We start from the raw sequence: 17,903 nt of genomic DNA, 5'->3' as shown, positions 1-17,903 counted from the left end.
TGGTACTTCTATAGCAGAAAACTTTTTTGTATGAGTCATGCTTCTACTTGAAAGAATGACTCATTCAATAGAGTTTTCTGCTATCATCAAGCCCTGCTGGAGACTGTTCCTTTTCGCAACATCAAAAGCAAACCTGATAACTGAGAATAAAAGGACACCTTGCCTTTATTACCACTACAGAAATCCATGCTTTTATGGATCCTATTAAGGGAAGAAAAACCAAAAATAAAAATAGAAAATGAAATGACAACCTCCCAGGGAGTATCTATCCTACTTCTAGGAATACTTGTGGCACCTTAGAGACTAACAAATTTATTTGGGCATAAGCTTGCGTGGGCTAAAACCCACCTCATCGGATGCTTATGTCCAAATAAATTTGTTAGTCTCTAAGGTCTCCTCGTTCTTTTTGCTGATACAGACTAACACGGCTACCACTCTGAAACCTATCCTATTTCTGAATGTGAAAGATTGTGAATTCAGAGCTAGTATGTGAATTCTCATGACAGGCTACAGCTTATATCAAGTTTACAAGAATTTAGATGGCGTTCTCCTGCCTAGGGAGGTAGGACATGGGGGTTTGGAGGAGGAGATGAAGAATTTGGAGCAGTGAAAGCATTTGGAACAATCAAAAAATTGTATCAGTTTAAGTTTCCTGTGCTTATAATGTAAGAAAAAAAGTACACTGTGCCTCGCTTTGTTGGTAGCTCAATAATTTGTCACATCATGTCTCCCACCCTTTTGTGAGGCTCCAGGCAATTATCTTGCGGGAACAATGCAGCTCACAAAACCCAGGATGAACCGCAAGAGATCTGTAGGCAGATCCTTCTCAGTCAAGGGGGCACATCTGTCAAACAACCTGCCAGATAAGACTGGATTAGTCTGGAGCCTGACCACTTTGAGGACATGCTGCAGACCCTTTGGCTTGAACAGAACTTTCACACTAAAGCCAAAGAAACCAAAAGTGGAGGAGCGGAAAGAACAGAGTCAAAAAGTTGTATACACACAGGAAAAGGAGAAGAGTAGAAATATCATGAAGTCTACTAGGGGGGACCTCACCTTGCAGAACCAGAGAAGCACTTAGGCAGTACAACAACTGGCACTAGATGAAGTCCTCAGACAGATGCATCTTGAACATGATTGTTACATGTACAAGTTTATGCCAAGAAAATAGTATTTAAAAGGTGTTGGTATTTTAACCTACATGTTTGCTAATCTTCAAATGGTTGACTAAAATTAAATAATTTTTAATTACAATTTTAGATAAACTAATAATTAAGTAGTAATATTAATAAGTTGATAATTTAACTTTCAACTAAGAATTAACTTTTTATTTGTTACAGGATAATTAAATTCACAATCATAAGCCCACAACAGAAGTTTTGACTGTTGTTACAACCTACAACACAAGACCTTCTACCAACACTTATTGCTAAAATTGATACAAATGAAAAATCTCCTAACTGAAAACCTGTCCAGCTTTGGTGGAAGTCAAAATTAAAAGAAAAGGGGGTGGGGGGGAGAGTGTCGAGGCTGAATTCCCACTCTGGCACTCCGAGTGCAGAAGGTGGGGACCCGCAAAGATTCAAAAAATTAATACTGGCCACTCCAGGCTTGTATTAAACTCCCCAGGTTACAGCTTTTCTCGGACCTTGGCTTGGTAAATACTGCCACCACCCAAATGCAAAAACCCCCTTGGACCTAGGGCCGGCTCCAGGAACCAGGTGCTTGAGGCGGCCAATGGAAAGGGGCGGCACGTCCAGGTCTTCGGCGGCGGGTCCCTCAGTCCCACTCGGAGCGAAGGACCCGCCGGCGTCTTGCCACCTAAGAATGAAGTGGCGCGATAGAGCTGCCGCCGAAGTGCCGCCCATCGTGGCTTTATCTCTTTTTTTTTTTTTTCCCCTCCCCCCACTTCGCCGCTTGGGGCGGCAAAAAAGCTGGAGCCGGCCCTGCTTGAACCCAGGAAGGAGCACTTGGGAATTCCTCCCGGTAGGGTACCCTCAAGCCCTTTCACCCACCCCTCTGGGGAAGAGCTGAGAAAGAAAACAAAAGGAAATTAGCTTTTGCTACCAGCTAATCAAACAACATGCACAAACCTCTGAAGACACCAAAAATCCAATCCTGTTCTTAAAAAAGGTAAATTTTATTAAAAACAAAAAGAAAGAAAAGACATCTGGAACTTAGGCTTTTGCTAGATTTTAAAAGAGCAATTCCAAAAATTAAGCACCCAAAATAGCTTTCTTGGGAGTTCAGCTTAAAGGTTACAAGCAAACAAAAGCATCTGGGGTTTAGCACAGAGGAGTCCACAAGCCTTTCAGAAATAAAAGAAAATAACCCAATCGCGTCTTTCTAAACTTTTCTGATCCACTTACACATCTGGGGTTTCAGATAAGTAGGTCTGAGAAATGAACTGATGTTTTTTCATGCCTGATTTTAAAGCTGCTTACAGCATAACTTCAGCCCTGTCCCCCCTCTCCAGAGAACAACCACAGACACAAAGGGAAAGCTTCTTTCCCAATTTTAAAAAGTTCTAGCCCTCCCATTGGCTCTTTTGTCAGGTGCCCTTTACCTGGGTGACTTTGTTAACCCTTTACAGGTAAAGCAAGCAGAGAACAGCCACCAAGAGGGACTTTATCGCTAACTGGCTGGCTGGGTGTCCATAAAAGGGAGCTATTTCCCCCCTCACTCCCCGCAACCTTCATTTATCACAGGGAGAATATATAAACTTTCCTTTTTTAAATCCATGAGTGCTGAAGTCACTCATCTCAGACCCAAATATGTTTATATGAGAGGGAGAGGAGAGTTTTATAACCAGTGTCACTAGTTGTGATTCATACAGAGATTGAGCTCACCTGTCCATCTATTTCCCGGCCTCTTAAAACACAAATACACACACACACACACAAAATTTACCACTTAAAAAAAAAAAAAAAAAACGGAGTTCTCTCATTTCCACCTCTAAAATCACCCCTGTCTCTCACAGGAATAATGTTTGATGTCAGCTGATTTTTAGAACAAACAAAATTATTCTAGTGACCTGCCATCATACTGACCAGTCTAATCTTCAAAGCTCAGGCGGGCTGGGCTGGGTCAATATTGGATGGGACACTTCCAAGGAATGATTTTGATGATTCAACAGGTACTGCTCGTCTCACTGACGGGACACTATTACGGGGCACCATGACGCTGGAAATGTCACCGCTCAGCAGATGAGCTACAAAGCTGGGGTCATTTGCTATGGCACCTCATCAGAGCCCATGATCCCAGCCAAGATCAAAGTTGGTAACTAGCTGCTCTGTTCGACTTCAGATCACCCCGAGTTATGTTTAAATATCCCTTCACACACACACACACACCCCGGGGCATCAGGCCCCAGCAGACGCCGACCCTCCCCAGGAACCGCAAGCATCACCACAGCACTCCGGGCAGCAGAAGCAGATTCCAGTAGCAAGCAGCAACTCCTGAAAACAGAAGTGAGGGAAGGCTGAGGCACCTTCAGACAGGTGATGTCAGGAGACGGCATTCTCCACTGGGATTCTGGACACGGTTTTCTATCTTCTGATAGGCTGTTTGCCCCAACCTCCTCCCACTCCTCACTCTCACCCAGTCCCTCTACCACTAGCCTCACTTTCTCCACCTTCCAAGCTTCTCTCCTTCTTTCCATCCCTCGTTTCCCCAAGCTATCCCTGTCCCGACGTTGTTCCCTCCACCTGAATGTAACACGTTTGTATCTGAAATCTTGGAAGTTATCAAATGCCTGATTTTGATAAATCTTAGTAAGTGATTGAGCACTCTTAGGCACTTCCTTAAAATCTCAGGCAAACGGGGACGGCGATGATGATGCTATTTGGATTTTCACCTCTTTGGTGGCACTCACTCCTGTGAGGCTCCTAATACCGAGGCAAAATGCTACAGTGGTGAAGACTAGATAAAGAGGCCTGGAACTGTTACCATCAACCATGGAATGTTTAATGCAGAACGGATTATCAATAGTTTGAAATGGGGATTAACCTAACTCTGTATTCCCTCCCCCCGCACTACCCTTCCAGCAGCTTAGGAGAAATACAACAACTGACAAATACAACCAATCAATTGTGCATAGCTGGAGCCAATGGGGGGAAAGTATCAGGTCAACGGACAAGGTCAACCACCTGCTCATGATGTCACAGACCCCTGGAAAGCTGCACTGACATTTCCCTCTTGCCCCCACTCTGTCACATCAACCTGTAATCAGGGCAATAAATCTGTCATTTGTGAAAAAGAAACTTAAACAATGTAAGCTTTCCCAGGGTTCAAAGGGAAATGTCTCTGGAAGGAAACTTAGATTTCTACCTACTGGGAGCAAATGGTGCTCAGTCAATCACAATTCATGGGCATGGGAGAAGGAGATGCTACATTCACCAGTTTCAGTTGTTAAACATCCACCCAAGACACTAGTAGTCTGAAGCAACCGTAGTGACATCTCTTCCGCAAGACAGTCAACAGCAAATTCTGGTCTCTGGGCAACATTTTATGGGAACTATAATCTTGATTTCCCAGTATCTGAATCAGCAAGAAAAAAATTAAATACCAGTATCACACATGCAAGCAACCAGAAACTAATAAGTTCTAAACAAATTACTATACAGAAAACTTGTAAAAGCCTTAATATAGACTTGCAGTTCTAAATCAGTATATGTGCAATCAAGAATTGTAGATGGCATCTATCTCGGCACACTTTTGTATAGATACCCTAGTTTGCACAAAATTAATATGCTATTGTTGGACTATGACAGATTCTAGTCCACATACAACTCCAGAAATATAAATCTTGGGTAACAATTGCATTAAACACAACTACATTCATAGAATCATAGAAGATTAGGGTTGGAAGGGACCTCAGGAGGTCATCTAGTCCAACCCCCTGCTCAAAGCAGGGCCAATCCCCAGACAGATTTTTGCCCCAGATCCCTAAATGGCCCCCTCAAGGATTGAACTCACAACCCTGGGTTTAGCAGGCCAATGCTCAAACCACTGAGCTCCTCCCAAAAGTAACATCAAAGAGGACTCCAGAAAGACAGATTTTTAAGATCTTGGTAAGTAGTTTATCACCTGACCAGGGACTTAAACCCTGGACCCTCAGACTAAAAGTCTGATGCTCTACCAACTGAGCTAGCCAGGCTCAGATAACAAGTACTACAAATACCTCGCTTCTCTAAAAGCAAGCATTTATCATAGAAAACTCATAAAAACTAAAAAACTTCTCTATATGGCCACAATCTGTTAAATCAAAACAAAAAAAATGCAAACATTTCTATGTCCAGGCAAAGCCCGGAGAACACTTACACAACACATAACGTCGCCTACATAACTAGGATGAAACACACAGTGAGGATGTGTAGTGTTTCCCGCTAAGGACAATACAGTTATTTTTTAAACACCTCAGACAGTACAAAGAGTACTTTTTTTTTTAAAATGACAACACACAGAACTAAAACAGAAACACCCCATGAACAGCAGAAATGGACATTTGGCAAGCTGGACTCTCTACAAACACAGGTTTTGAAATACTGATTCCAGTCAAACACTGAGAGCAAGCAAAAAACAACTTGGTACGGCATCCTTGCGAATCTCCTAGTCCAGAACTTATCTGAGACCAGCTGCAGTCATGACATGTCTGAGACTGCATGAGCCTTTGCTTGATCCTGGAAAGCAAGCTCTGTTTAGGTATGAAAATTTCCATGAGACAATCATTGAAAAACGGTTCTCTGACAGTCTGATTTAACCTCAAATGAAACACTGTCACAGATGGACTTTAAAGGCTGTTGTCTGTTCCAGATAAAATCCAAGAGATTAAAAATGTAATTTATGTCATAAGCTTAATATTAATACATGAGGAGAAAATGACAGGAAAAATACCCTCTTAACACCGCCTCATACATCAGAGCTTTCCATAAAGAACCACATGTAAATAATCTGAAGGGATGGTGATGGATGCAAAAATAAATTTTCCACATATATTATAAACCATCATTAGTTGTTTTGCTTTGTTATGTTTTTTAATTAAGAACCAAGTTCAATATTTACTTCATGTAGACTACACACAAAACACGATCTCCCACATGGCAGCCTTCACTTGCTGAGCGGGCCAGGTTAACAGAACTCAGATAACCACATCAAGAAAACAAGAACATAAGAATGGCCATACTGGGTCAGACCCAAGGTCCATCTAGCCCAGTATCCTGTCTTCCAACAGTGGCCAATGCCAAGTGCTTCTGAGGGAATGAACAGAACAGGCAATCATCAAATGATCCTTTCCCTGTCACTCATTCCCAGCTTCTGGCAAACAGAGGCTAAGGACACCATCCCTGCCCCTCCTGGCTAATAGCCATTGATGAACCTAACCTCCATGAACTTATCTAGTTCTTTTTTGAACCGTGTTATAGTCTTGGCCTTCACAACATCCTCTGGCAAAGAGATCCACAGGTTGACTGGGCATTGTGTGAAGAAACTGTTCTGTTTACTTCTGGACTATCTTAAATTTTATATAGCACCTTTCTACATGAAGGCTCTTCAGCCCTTTACAACTCTGTACAGCAACACTGACAGGTGGACAATTCTGAGTGTGGAAAGCTGCCAATTGTTACAAGGCATGCTGCACAACCGTAGGTGTAGGAGAGGACGATCTAAAGTTAAATAAAATAAGCTATTGTTTGTATTTTGATTGTTTAAGCAAAAATAAAACATCAGATAAAATATTAGAGAAAAGTGGGGAAAACAACCTGCATCCAGACACAAATAAAAACAACTAGACTACAATATTGTAATATCAAACAGATTTTAACATTAATACATTCAGACTCATGGTTTTAGTCACACAATTAAGAAGAACTGATATTTTAAATCACATGCCAAATTTAAATGAAGGAATCATAGAATATCAGGGTTGGAAGAGACCTCAGGAGGTCATCTAGTCCAAACCCCTGCTCAAAGCAGGACCAACACCAACTAAATCATCCCAGCCAGGGCTTTATCAAGCCAGGCCTTAAAAACCTCTACGAATAGAGATTCCACCTCCTCCCTAGGTAACCCATGCCAGAGCTTCACCACCCTCCTAGTGAAATAGTGTTTCCTAATATCCAACCTAGACCTCCCCACACTGCAACTTGAGACCATTGCTCCTTGTTCTGTCATCTGCCACCACTAAGAACAGCCGAGCTCCATCCTCTTTGGAACCCACCTTCAGGTAGTTGAAGGCTGCTATCAAGTCCCCCCTCACTCTTCTCTTCTGCAGACTAAATAACCCCAGTTCCCTCAGCCTCTCCTCGTAAGTCATGTGCCCCAGCCCCCCTAATCATTTTCGTTGCCCTCCGCTGGACTCTCTCCAATTTGTCCACATCCCTTCTGTAGTGGGGTGACCAAAAGTGGGCACAATACTCCAGGTGTGGCCTCACCAGTGTCGAATAGAGGGGAATAATCACTTCCCTCGATCTGCTGGCAATGCTCCTAATAATACAGCCCAATATGCCGTTGGCCTTCTTGGCAACAAGGGCACACTGTTGACTCATATCCAGCTTCTTGTCCACTGTAATCCCCAGGTCCTTTTCTGCAGAACTGCTGCTTAGCCAGTCGGTCCCCAGCCTGTAGCAGTGCATGGGATTCTTCCATCCTAAGCGCAGGACTCTGCACTTGTCCTTGAATGAATACTTGATCAGTCACACATTTCAAAGAAAAATGATCATTTCTCTCTCTCTCAGAACTTGAACTAGTTAACTGTTACTTCATTGATCTATGACCATCCCCAAGCTTACTCACAAACTTATCCATACGTCATGATGTAGCTGACCCAGTTGTTGACTTACAGTGCTGTAATATCTGCCTCTTTGCAGAGAGTGACATGAACAGTACAATAAATAAAGCATGTAGCCTTGGAAATAGTGCCTGTTGTTGCAGCCACAAGCCCATACACCTAAAACAACAGGATCTGGAGCAGTACTTTCCAGCCCAGTGGTCATGATCCAGGGCTTTGGAGCGGAGACCGGAGCTGGAGCATGGAGCAGTTCTGGAGCTGCAGGTTTTTGCCTGGAGCTGGAGCGGAGCCGGAGCACAGCTCCAGAGCCCTGCCATGATCCACAAGTAGGTTCACCAGGAGCGCCTGGTAAGTCATGTCCCAGGAGTTGAAGGAAAACGCAGCAAAATCCGATGGACACTAGGATCCAGAAGTTGTGAATGAAGAAGACAGGTGAGCTCTTCTTGCCATCCTTTTCCTGTTGCCTCTGCCCGCCCTACCCAGCACCAGCCACTCATACCAAGCACCCAGATCCACACATCCTCCACCAAAAACGGCCACAGGCTCTTGTCATGACCCCACCCTTAGCATCCTAGTCAATTCATATTCGCATGTTCTAGGTCACACGCGGTGTACAAACATACCTAAGGAAAAGTTTCAATCAGACAGAATGGGTGGGTTTTAATGACATTACGTATAAGAACTTGCAGTTCACATCCGAGATATCAGTATAAGATGACGCTGGCTCTCCATTGAAACGTTCCCAAAAGTATCTGATTATCTTCTCTGTTATACCTATATCAACATTCCTTTGATTCACCGAGACTGATTTAATGACAGATGTCTCTAACTCTTCCATGTTTTCTTTATTTAAAGCTTCCGTACCACTTAACACTTCACCAGGCATTGTACTGCCCCCGTCTTCCCATTTCCATCTTCCTCCACCTCCATGATACCTCTTTGTGCTCTTCCTCTTTAGTAATTAAATTGAATCCAATTTTTGTGTGTGTATTCATACTAGTTCTTTTTTGAACCCTGTTATAGTCTTGGACTTCATAACATCCTCTGGCAAAGCGTTCCACAGACTGACTGTGTACTGTGTGAAGAAATACTTCCTTTTGTTTGTTTTATACCTGCTGCCTATTGATTTCATTTGATGACCCCTAGTTCTTGTGTTATGAGAAGAAGTAAATAACACTTCCTTATTTACCTTCTCCACACCAGTCATGATTTTATAGACCTCTATCATATCCCCCCTTAGTCGTCTCTTTTCCAAGCTGAAAAGTCCCCGTCTTCTTAATCTCTCCTCATACGGAAGCTGTTCCATACCCCTAATCATTTTTGTTGCCCTTTTCTGAACCTTTTCCCCTTCCAGTATATCTTTTTTGAGATGGGGGCAACCAGATCTGCCCACAGTATTCAAGATGTGGGCGTACCATGGATTTATATAGAGACAATATGGTATTTGCTGTCTGTATCCACCGCTACAATTAAGTCTCAAAAAAGGGCACACGTGAACAAAAATGTTAAGATGCACCAACCTACAGAAGTCAAAAACAGCTCTTTCATTCAACAGCAAAGGCTTATCACCCTCTATTGAAGTGTAATTGCTGTAAAAAATGTGGTAATGTCCAAAAACCTTGCTCAGAAAACCATGTATAAGAGTATACTGTACCTCTGCACCTCATCTGAATCAGTTACCACATTCAAGTATGACAATTCTACCAGGCAATGACACACCATTAAAGCACTTTGGTAATCTTTAAGGAACGCAACACAGCATTTTTCAAGGCAGTTTGTGCATAACCACCTATTCCAGGCAGGTTCAGAAGGGCTTAGATTTAAAACTTTTGTCATGGAAAAGATGTAAGAGGTTGAACCCATGAATAACATTTCGCTTATATTAAAATCATTAAATTAATGAGCGAATCTATTTTTTTATAATTAATTTACTAATGAGAAAGATATAGCAAATAAACTTGAGCCACTGGCTAGGTAAAGTACATCATAACACATGCCGACTCACCCTTACGAGACTTGACGCAATACACGAGCATGGTATCTTCACATGCTTGAGGCACTTTTCATGAGACATAAAGTTGCAAACTGTGGAAATAAAACATGAATGTTTCAAAAACGTGAGACTTTTCTTTTTCCAAAGCAGATCAAATATATTCAAGAACCACTTTCTAAACTGTACTATTACTAATGTCTCAGGGTTTGAGAACAGAGTTCATCCTATCCCTGTATTGCCCATTCTCCCCTTCCCAGCTGTCAAAGGAGCCATGTCCCCCCACCAGCACCACGCTAGGGGCCTGCTACCCCAAGCAGCTTTAACTACAGGGAGGCTGCTTACAGCCAGAACCAGCCCTAGGACACGGCCCAAGTGGGTGGGCTGTGTACAGAGGAATTCTTCCCCCTACAATTCATGACGTGGAGGAGGACTATATGGTGGATAAACATGGCATCAAACCCACTGGAGCAGTGGAGAAAGAGACGACAAAGGATAGGCTGCTTAGAGTATTGAAAATGAATTGCAATTTTTATTGCAGAAGTCATTAGTAACACTTGCATGTAAATTTTGCTAAAATTAATAAATATATTATTAATACCTACAAAGGGCTGGAAAATTGTTTCACTAGCTTGCTTTTAATGCTCAGGAAAAAACATTATAACTGCATAGGTGAAGTGCGTAGTTCAAGCAACGGTACGCATCTCCACTCCTGGAGTAGGAATCTCTGGGAGGAGTTTTGGGATGGGGGACTGTTGGTATGGGACCAAATCGGGAGCCAGTATTTTAATACAAAGTTTCAGAAGTACAAAGTTTTAAGGAAAGCTCATTGAGCAACTGTTCAGGAAAAAGGACACACTGTCCTGACAATGTGAGACTCTTTATAGAATGTTTATTGCTGAACATTAAAATTAATCATGATCTACTAAGAGGGATACCGTTGAATAAGCAATAAACTCCCTGCCATTCATTATCTGTATAGTGTCACTAGCTGGGATTACTTAGGAATTAACACGTCAGCCCGTTAATGATACATAGCCCTCACTGTATTCAGAAGCAGACGGTGCCAGTTGGATCGTGAGGATGAACGTACTAATATAAGGTTCCCGAACTTGACAAACCACACAGGTGCAAACATTTCAGAGCGTTGATGACTTTGAGAGAAGTTAACAGCAGAACTTGGTTACTCATAATATCCGTAAGTGGAGCTCTCTAGACAGAATGCCTTCACAGACCCCTGCTTTTGGAGTTGTGTGTCTCACCACACGGGGTCTAGCGTGGGATAAGACCCCACAACTGATAAAAATCCATTAAAATAGTCTATACAATTCACTTATGCCAATTGCCACCAAATCTATCTATCTGACTGGCAAGATGTTGGTCTGTGTTCTCATTCAATTCCTCATCCTGCTTGAGCAAGGGCAGAACATTGTATCACAAGTCACCACCCAAAGACTAGTGAGCTGCAAGACACTCCTGTACAGAGAGGTAGTAGCCATTCACAGAAGACAAACTGCGAAACCAACATCCCAAAGCAGACACCCCATTTCCAATCTACACACCAAAGCTGAATACATGATTTACTGAGCCCCACGCAGTTTCTCTACAGATTTCAGAGAGGAATTCTTTACTGAGGGAAACCAGAAAAGATGCCCTAGCTCTGGTAGGATAAGCCTTGAGATCTTCTAATATCTGCCTCTCTCAATTCATCTAGACAATCTACACCAAGACAGATTTCTTCTCAGCTCATGGGCAACAAAAAGTGGGAAAACCGCTTACAAAAAGATTTTTAATGGAATCATTTTCACCTAAGAAGTGAGTATCCAGTTGGGTAGAAGAGTTGGGCAAGGAGTATCATGGAGCACAGGGGAAATGCACAGAGATGTTGTTAAGGAATAACTCCAACAATAGAAATCTTAGGCAAGGACAAAGTTCCATCTTAGCATTTTTTCATAATGGTAAAAGGTGAGTAAGACATAAGCACCTGCAGTTTACTGATCTGGCTCAGGGGAGTACAAGGAAAAATGGCCAGTCTCAGGAACAAAAGTTAACAAGGGTAAAATTTCAGAAAGAGGATTACTGCTTTTACTGGGAAGCAAATTAAGGAACCCCAGAGACAGCAAGAGCGATCATCAGAGAATCTATGGGGAGCTAGCAGCAATCACTACGCTTAGGTCGCTCAATAGTTCCATAATAAATGATTTGTTTAACCTTTTTTTGTGACGCTCTCCCACGTCCATTGTTTGCAGCCGGCCTTGGAATTCAGCAGGGAGAAAAGCTCTCTGACAGCAACGGTGCCTTTTCTTTGTCTCATGAAACTCCACTCAGGTTTAGCCAAGGCATGAACTGCTAAAAGTCACCACTTCCCTTTCCTGTCCTGTCCCTCAGGAAAATCTTGGCAGCCCGCCAAAACAACAACTGACTATGGATATCCTAAAACGTTGGGTCCAGGCTCCCAACAGAGCAGCAACACCACAAGCAGCTCTAGAACTGCCGGAAGCTGCCGGAGCAAGGACAGGACCTCACTGACACAGGCTGCTCTGTGCACTCCCCCTTTTAAACACATCTTCTGGGCCTGGCACATGGTGCCAACAGGGCATTCTCCTTCCTCCCTGGGAGCACCGCTTTGTCCTGCTGCCACCTAATGCAGTTAGTTCGGTAGCTCAAATGACAGACCTCTGTGCTCCACTGTTGAAGGTTCAGGGATTCAAGTCCTGCTGACGTTGCAAGAAGTGAGCATTGTTACAGTTGTACGTACTAGAATTCATTTTCAACTTTTTCCTTTTTAAAGAAACCTAGGCAATGACATACCAAAACTTTAAAACTTTCAGTTCAAGTGCTTGACTTTGCAGAATTAGGATACGCTAGATTTACCATTGTCCATGCAGCCTTAATTCTACCTGAGTGCATATCCATTATGATGTCCTAATAACATGATTGCATCCCGCGGGGTAGAGCCCTGCAGAAGACCATTTTTTTAAATCTCACTCCCGTCCCGTCCTGCCCTGCAATACCCACAGGACGCAATCATGTAATTAGACTATTATAACACGTATGCACAAAGGGGCAGAGTTAAGGTTGCACTGAAGCCGTATAGCCAGTATTTCCCAAATCTGGGTGCTTGGATTCACAACCTGAATAAATAAAGGTTTCTCACTTGTAATCCAAGTCCTCTGAGATGAACTGCACGTTCACACTCAAAGGACGTGCTAACAGTGTGGCCGGATCTGCACTATTGGAGTATCCCATGAGTGGGAATGTGCAGCGGCCATTCAAAACACCTGCTTTGAACTTTGTTCTTTGGTAAGTCATTACTTGCTATTTGCCTTACTATGGGACCTAGAGGTTCCCCATCAAGATCAGAGCCCTATGGTGCTAACCCTGAACATCCACCCAGTAAGAAAAAATCTTGAACAATCATATGACAATTAAATTTTAAACTACAGCCTACACAGAGGGAGAAATATAAATCCGGCCATGCAGTGCCAGCTCCATGACCGAAGAAGCAAGAGTTAAAAAGAAGACAAGGACAGAAGAGATTTTGTGTTTCCATTAAAATAGCACGTGCTAGCTGGATATCTAATGCATCAAACCATTTAGTCTGGTAAAGTGAAGCATCTCAACTCCTGGAGTGGGAATCTCTGGAAGGAGTTTTGTGATGGGTGATTGTTATCTATGGGACCAAATCAGGAGTCATTATTTTGAATACAAAGTCTCAGAAGCATATAGTTTAAAGAAAGCTCATTGAGAAACTGGCCGGGAAAAGGACACACTGTCCTGACAATTTGAGACTGTTTACAGAGATGCTTATTGAACATTAAAATTGATCAGGAGCTACTCTGAGGGATACAGCAGGGAGTACAACAGAAATGTCTTATTTTTCTAAACCATTTTGAACACACAGTTTTTATATATTAATAGATTACGTTTGGGAGGTAGGAATTTTCAGTGGTGTAGCCTGTTTAAACAATATTTTAACTCTTACTTCAAGTTCCTAAGGGGAAAAAGACTCTGACGTATTTGTGTTTTCTTACCTTAATTTATCATATTTTGCCACATTTTTCAGAAGCCTGAAGCTAGACACCTACATCCCTGTTCAAGCTCCACCAAGTCACCCGATATTCAGAGATGCTGTGCACCCATAATTCCCACTGATGTCACTGGCAATCCCTGGGCACTTACTGCCTGTGACCAAAACATTGGGCACCCTCTCTAGGCACCTAAATATAGATTTAGGTGGGTAACAGCAACCATGTTTGAAAATTTGGGCTATTTTCTGTAAGTACCAACATGACTCAGGCATTTCACAGGATGACAAAGGGACATGTGGCTATCAGAAGCTGGGGCACTTATGATTTGTAACTGCCCCCCCCCCCCCCGCCCCGGTACACCCTCTCGTCTCAGACTGGGCACCGTTCCAACACAGGGACGGGGCCTGTGATGTGGTAAAGGTACGGGGGTGGGAGGGAAGGAGAAAATGGGGGAGTGGCCATGTAACTATGGTATCAGTGGCTCGTCAGAACTACTCTGTTTGCCAAGAAACCATCTCTACTCTGTGTTTGCCCTTGAGTCAGGAAGGAGGGAGATGCCGGCGGGAACTGTTGTGTGTTATTGCAGAGCTGTGGTAAGCATTCTAGTGAAACTAAAACTATTTATAAGCTCGATTGTGCCACACTGGCTCACATCCTATCGCGTTTCCTCCCAGCCCTGAAGGCAGAGTTCAAGGCTGGTTCCAAAAAGGAAACCCGGCCAGGCAGATCACAGCGACCCATCCTGTATGATGCAAACAGTGTATCTGATTCACATGCAAACAGAAGGCAGAGTCCGAGCCACTTGTGATAGTAGATAATGTTTTCACCCCTCAGCTCATAGAGAGCCGAAAGCAAACCTCTTCTCTCACCTATGCCCCACAATGCGCTTTGGCAACCAAAGACTTTAATACTAAGATTAAGCTCTTTGGGGAAGAGGCTGTATCTACCTCTCCACCTGAAAGCAGCTAGCACAATGAGACCTCAACCAGGACTATTGCCTCTGGCTGCTACAAATGTAATAACTAATCATAAATTGTGATTTCTACAGGAACATGCAGAAATGCCTTTGTCCCCTACCTGAGGTATTCCACACAATTCCATTTCTTTTTTTGTTTATTTTTTCCGAGCTCTTCTTGCATTTGCCAATCACCCAGAATAACTGCTCTCTAGGTATTCGGCATGAGCAGGGTCAATGGAAGGCAGCCGAAAAGCTAAGAGATTGCTGGGTTTATTTTCTAATTCAAACATGACTCATTTATGACACGGAGCCAATGCACTATGGCCCAACCCCTGTAACCATTTATTTTGGCACTGATTTCAGTAGAAGCTGGAGTGGGCTTTATGGGCTTGGTTTAACTACCACTGGAGTAAATGGAAGTACTCCCATCCCTTCACAATGGGTTTTGAATCAGACCCTCTGGTCCCCAATTCAGGGAAGCTCAAGCAGGTTTAAGCGCACGTTCAAGGGCTTTCTTGGAATCCTGACCTAACATTGACGTGATCACCACAAGTTCTGTACACGCCCCCTGAGTTCTGTTCACTCCTCTGAAGCTCTGGAGACAGGATATTGGGCTAGATGGACCAACAGTCTGACCCAGTATGGCCGTTCTTATATTCACCATCTTGGATGACACAGCAGGGACTGAACTGGGACCCTCCAGATGAAAAGGATGAGCTGCTATGGCTTGAACTAAAGAGACAAGCCTCTGAAATGGGTGACTGTAACAGCATATACTTTATGGATTGGCACACAGGGGCACCTGTAACACACTCAACCAGTGGGTTACATGAACTCATTAGAAATAGCCATTTCAGCACTTGTCACAGACTCAGCACCAAAGAAACTCAATCTCCAGCATGAAATGATTACAGTAGAACCCACTAATTTTCATGAATAACTGGGCCACCTGTTGTGAATTATTGGATTTTGTGTTTTAGCAAGTAGCATACCCCTCATTAACTTGCACTTCGCTCATCTGCATACCCCATAAATTTCATTGGGGAAAAAACCACGTCTCTCCCAATCACTTTTCAAAAATGATAGAATGACAGATTAACAAAGGGAATTCTGTGATGCACTATCCTTGCTTTTACTACTAATTTGCAAAATTCAGTCACTAACAGCTCCCCCAGTCATTAGTGCAAATGTACAAAGAATTGAAGTATAATGCATCACAGAATGTACTTTGTTCATTTATTCTGGCAATTTCAGTTTAGTTTTATTTATACCAATATACTAACAAATGTTCTGTAAAATATCTTGTAAAAGGCAAGGGCTGTAAGCTTTTTGAGGCAAGGACTTCTTACAAGTCTATTAGTGCCTAGTACACAATATGAAACCTCTCTACCATTCTAATATAAAACATGCAAAGGTGGGAAGACCTGCAATGTTTATGTGGATCATAACATCACAGGATTAGCAAAGTCCTGCAGTACAGCGTATTTCTAGCATACAATTTAAACATTAAAGGTGTTTTTCAAGTTTGATGGCATGTGACAGCACTGAGGGCCCGAATCTCAGTTGCCCTGCACAGTACGCAGACATTTACGGCAGTGAAAGTGGATTTAATATACCACTAAAATCAGAATGGCAGTATTTTCACCCACGTTCACTGGCGTAAATAACTACAGAAGATGCAGAGCAACACAGAATCAGGCCCTATGGTTTTACTTTGGTTTTTCACATATGATCACCAGAGAAATTGTCAAAAAACGAACCCTTATATAGTATCTTTGGATCCATTTTGCTTAAATTACAGGGTCAACAAAAAACAACATAAGGAAAAGGCTAAATTTCAGGTTACGGTGTTCATATGACAATGCACCCTAGTTTTGGTGAGCAGGGAGCATGTTCCTGCCATATCATCTCCCAAAGTCACATAACCCAACAAACCAATGACAACTGCAAATGGAACAGACATTACACTCAGACTTGTGATCACAAAACAGAAGATAATCTGGAGTGTTATTTTTGATTCAATGACTGCCTAAAAAGTGTTCTAGGTACCATCTAAACATAAAACAACCCCATCCACTGTCCCGAGGAACTTGCATTCTCATTAGGCCAATTCACAGAGAAAATTTATAGATGAAGGGACAGGGTTATTGGGGGGAGGGATAGCTCAGTGGTTTGAGCATGGGCCTGCTAAACCCAGGGTTCTGAGTTCAATCCTTGAGGGGGCCGTTTAGGGAATTGGGGTAAAAATCTGTCTGGGGATAGGTCCTGCTTTGAGCAGGGGATTCGGCTAGATAACCTCCTGAGGTCCCTTCCAACCCTGATATTCTATGATTATATTAAGAAATTTAATCCAGATTTAAATCTCACTTTTTGATGCTTGCCTCCACACTTCACCACTGCCTGTTTTGTTTTGTTTTTTTGGTTGCCTTCATAAATCTAGCTTGTTGTCCCTTGCTGTGAAATGTAACACTATGCTCACATATTTTTTAATCTAACCTTCACCTTTCCTATGTAATCTATTTTCATCCTTTACTGTTTATATTTAACCCTTGCATATTCCTACTGTATACATTAATTTTAAGCTTTAGCTTTGTTTTCACTTTAACCCCATTCAAATCATTTGAACCTTTAAAAGCCCATTTCCTATTGCAACATGTTCACAAATCTACGAGCTTCCATATAAGGCAGCCCTCATGTATTCATCGTATGGCAATCTTCTGCCTATCTCTGCACACCCTCCTGGCAGAAACCAGAGATAAGCACAGTCCAGTTTGCTTCTGAACACCATCTGCTCTGGTCAAGCCCTTCCTTTTCCATCTGCACAAACCCCATCAACTACAGAGGATAACAGTCTACTGAGACAAAACGTGCTATTGGCTAGAGGGTAGGAGCAGACTCCTGAAGCAAAGGAAATATGCCTTTTATAGGGTGAGCCCACAGATGTGGGACAGAATAGAGCTCCCGATGTACAGTGACCATAGGACACGTTGGGAAGGTGGGGAGAAGAGGCAGCGTTCCCTGAAGTCTGGGTCCAGTAGGGGGGCAGAGAGATAAAGCCTGAAATAAAACTTTAAGAGGAATAATGCATAAATGCTTAACATTTGCATCACTGCGATTGTTTTGGACGTATTCTGGACA

The 17,903-nt window shown here is 42.7% G+C and overlaps 1 protein-coding gene and 1 non-coding gene across 2 annotated transcripts in view; both read right to left on the bottom strand.

Moving 5' to 3' along the window:
• Window positions 1–12,090, bottom strand: part of LOC112111174 (diacylglycerol kinase theta) — a 95,080-nt gene extending 82,990 nt beyond the window's left edge. Inside the window, exons 1-2 of the mRNA XM_026663337.1 lie at window positions 11,988–12,090; window positions 9,792–9,871 (exon numbers count right to left, since the gene is read on the bottom strand). Coding sequence (XP_026519122.1) covers window positions 9,792–9,871; window positions 11,988–12,090 — 183 coding nt within the window. The remainder of the gene's footprint in view (window positions 1–9,791; window positions 9,872–11,987) is intronic.
• TRNAK-UUU lies at window positions 5,086–5,158 on the bottom strand. Its single transcript has one exon. It is a non-coding gene; the product is annotated as a tRNA-Lys (tRNA).
• Window positions 12,091–17,903: the final 5,813 nt, after the last annotated feature.

Source organism: Terrapene carolina, unplaced genomic scaffold (genome assembly GCF_002925995.2).
Source record: "Terrapene carolina triunguis isolate 2854851 unplaced genomic scaffold, T_m_triunguis-2.0 Scaffold33356, whole genome shotgun sequence".
NCBI lineage: Eukaryota > Metazoa > Chordata > Testudines > Emydidae > Terrapene > Terrapene triunguis.
This window is presented reverse-complemented; position numbering and strand designations above follow the sequence as displayed.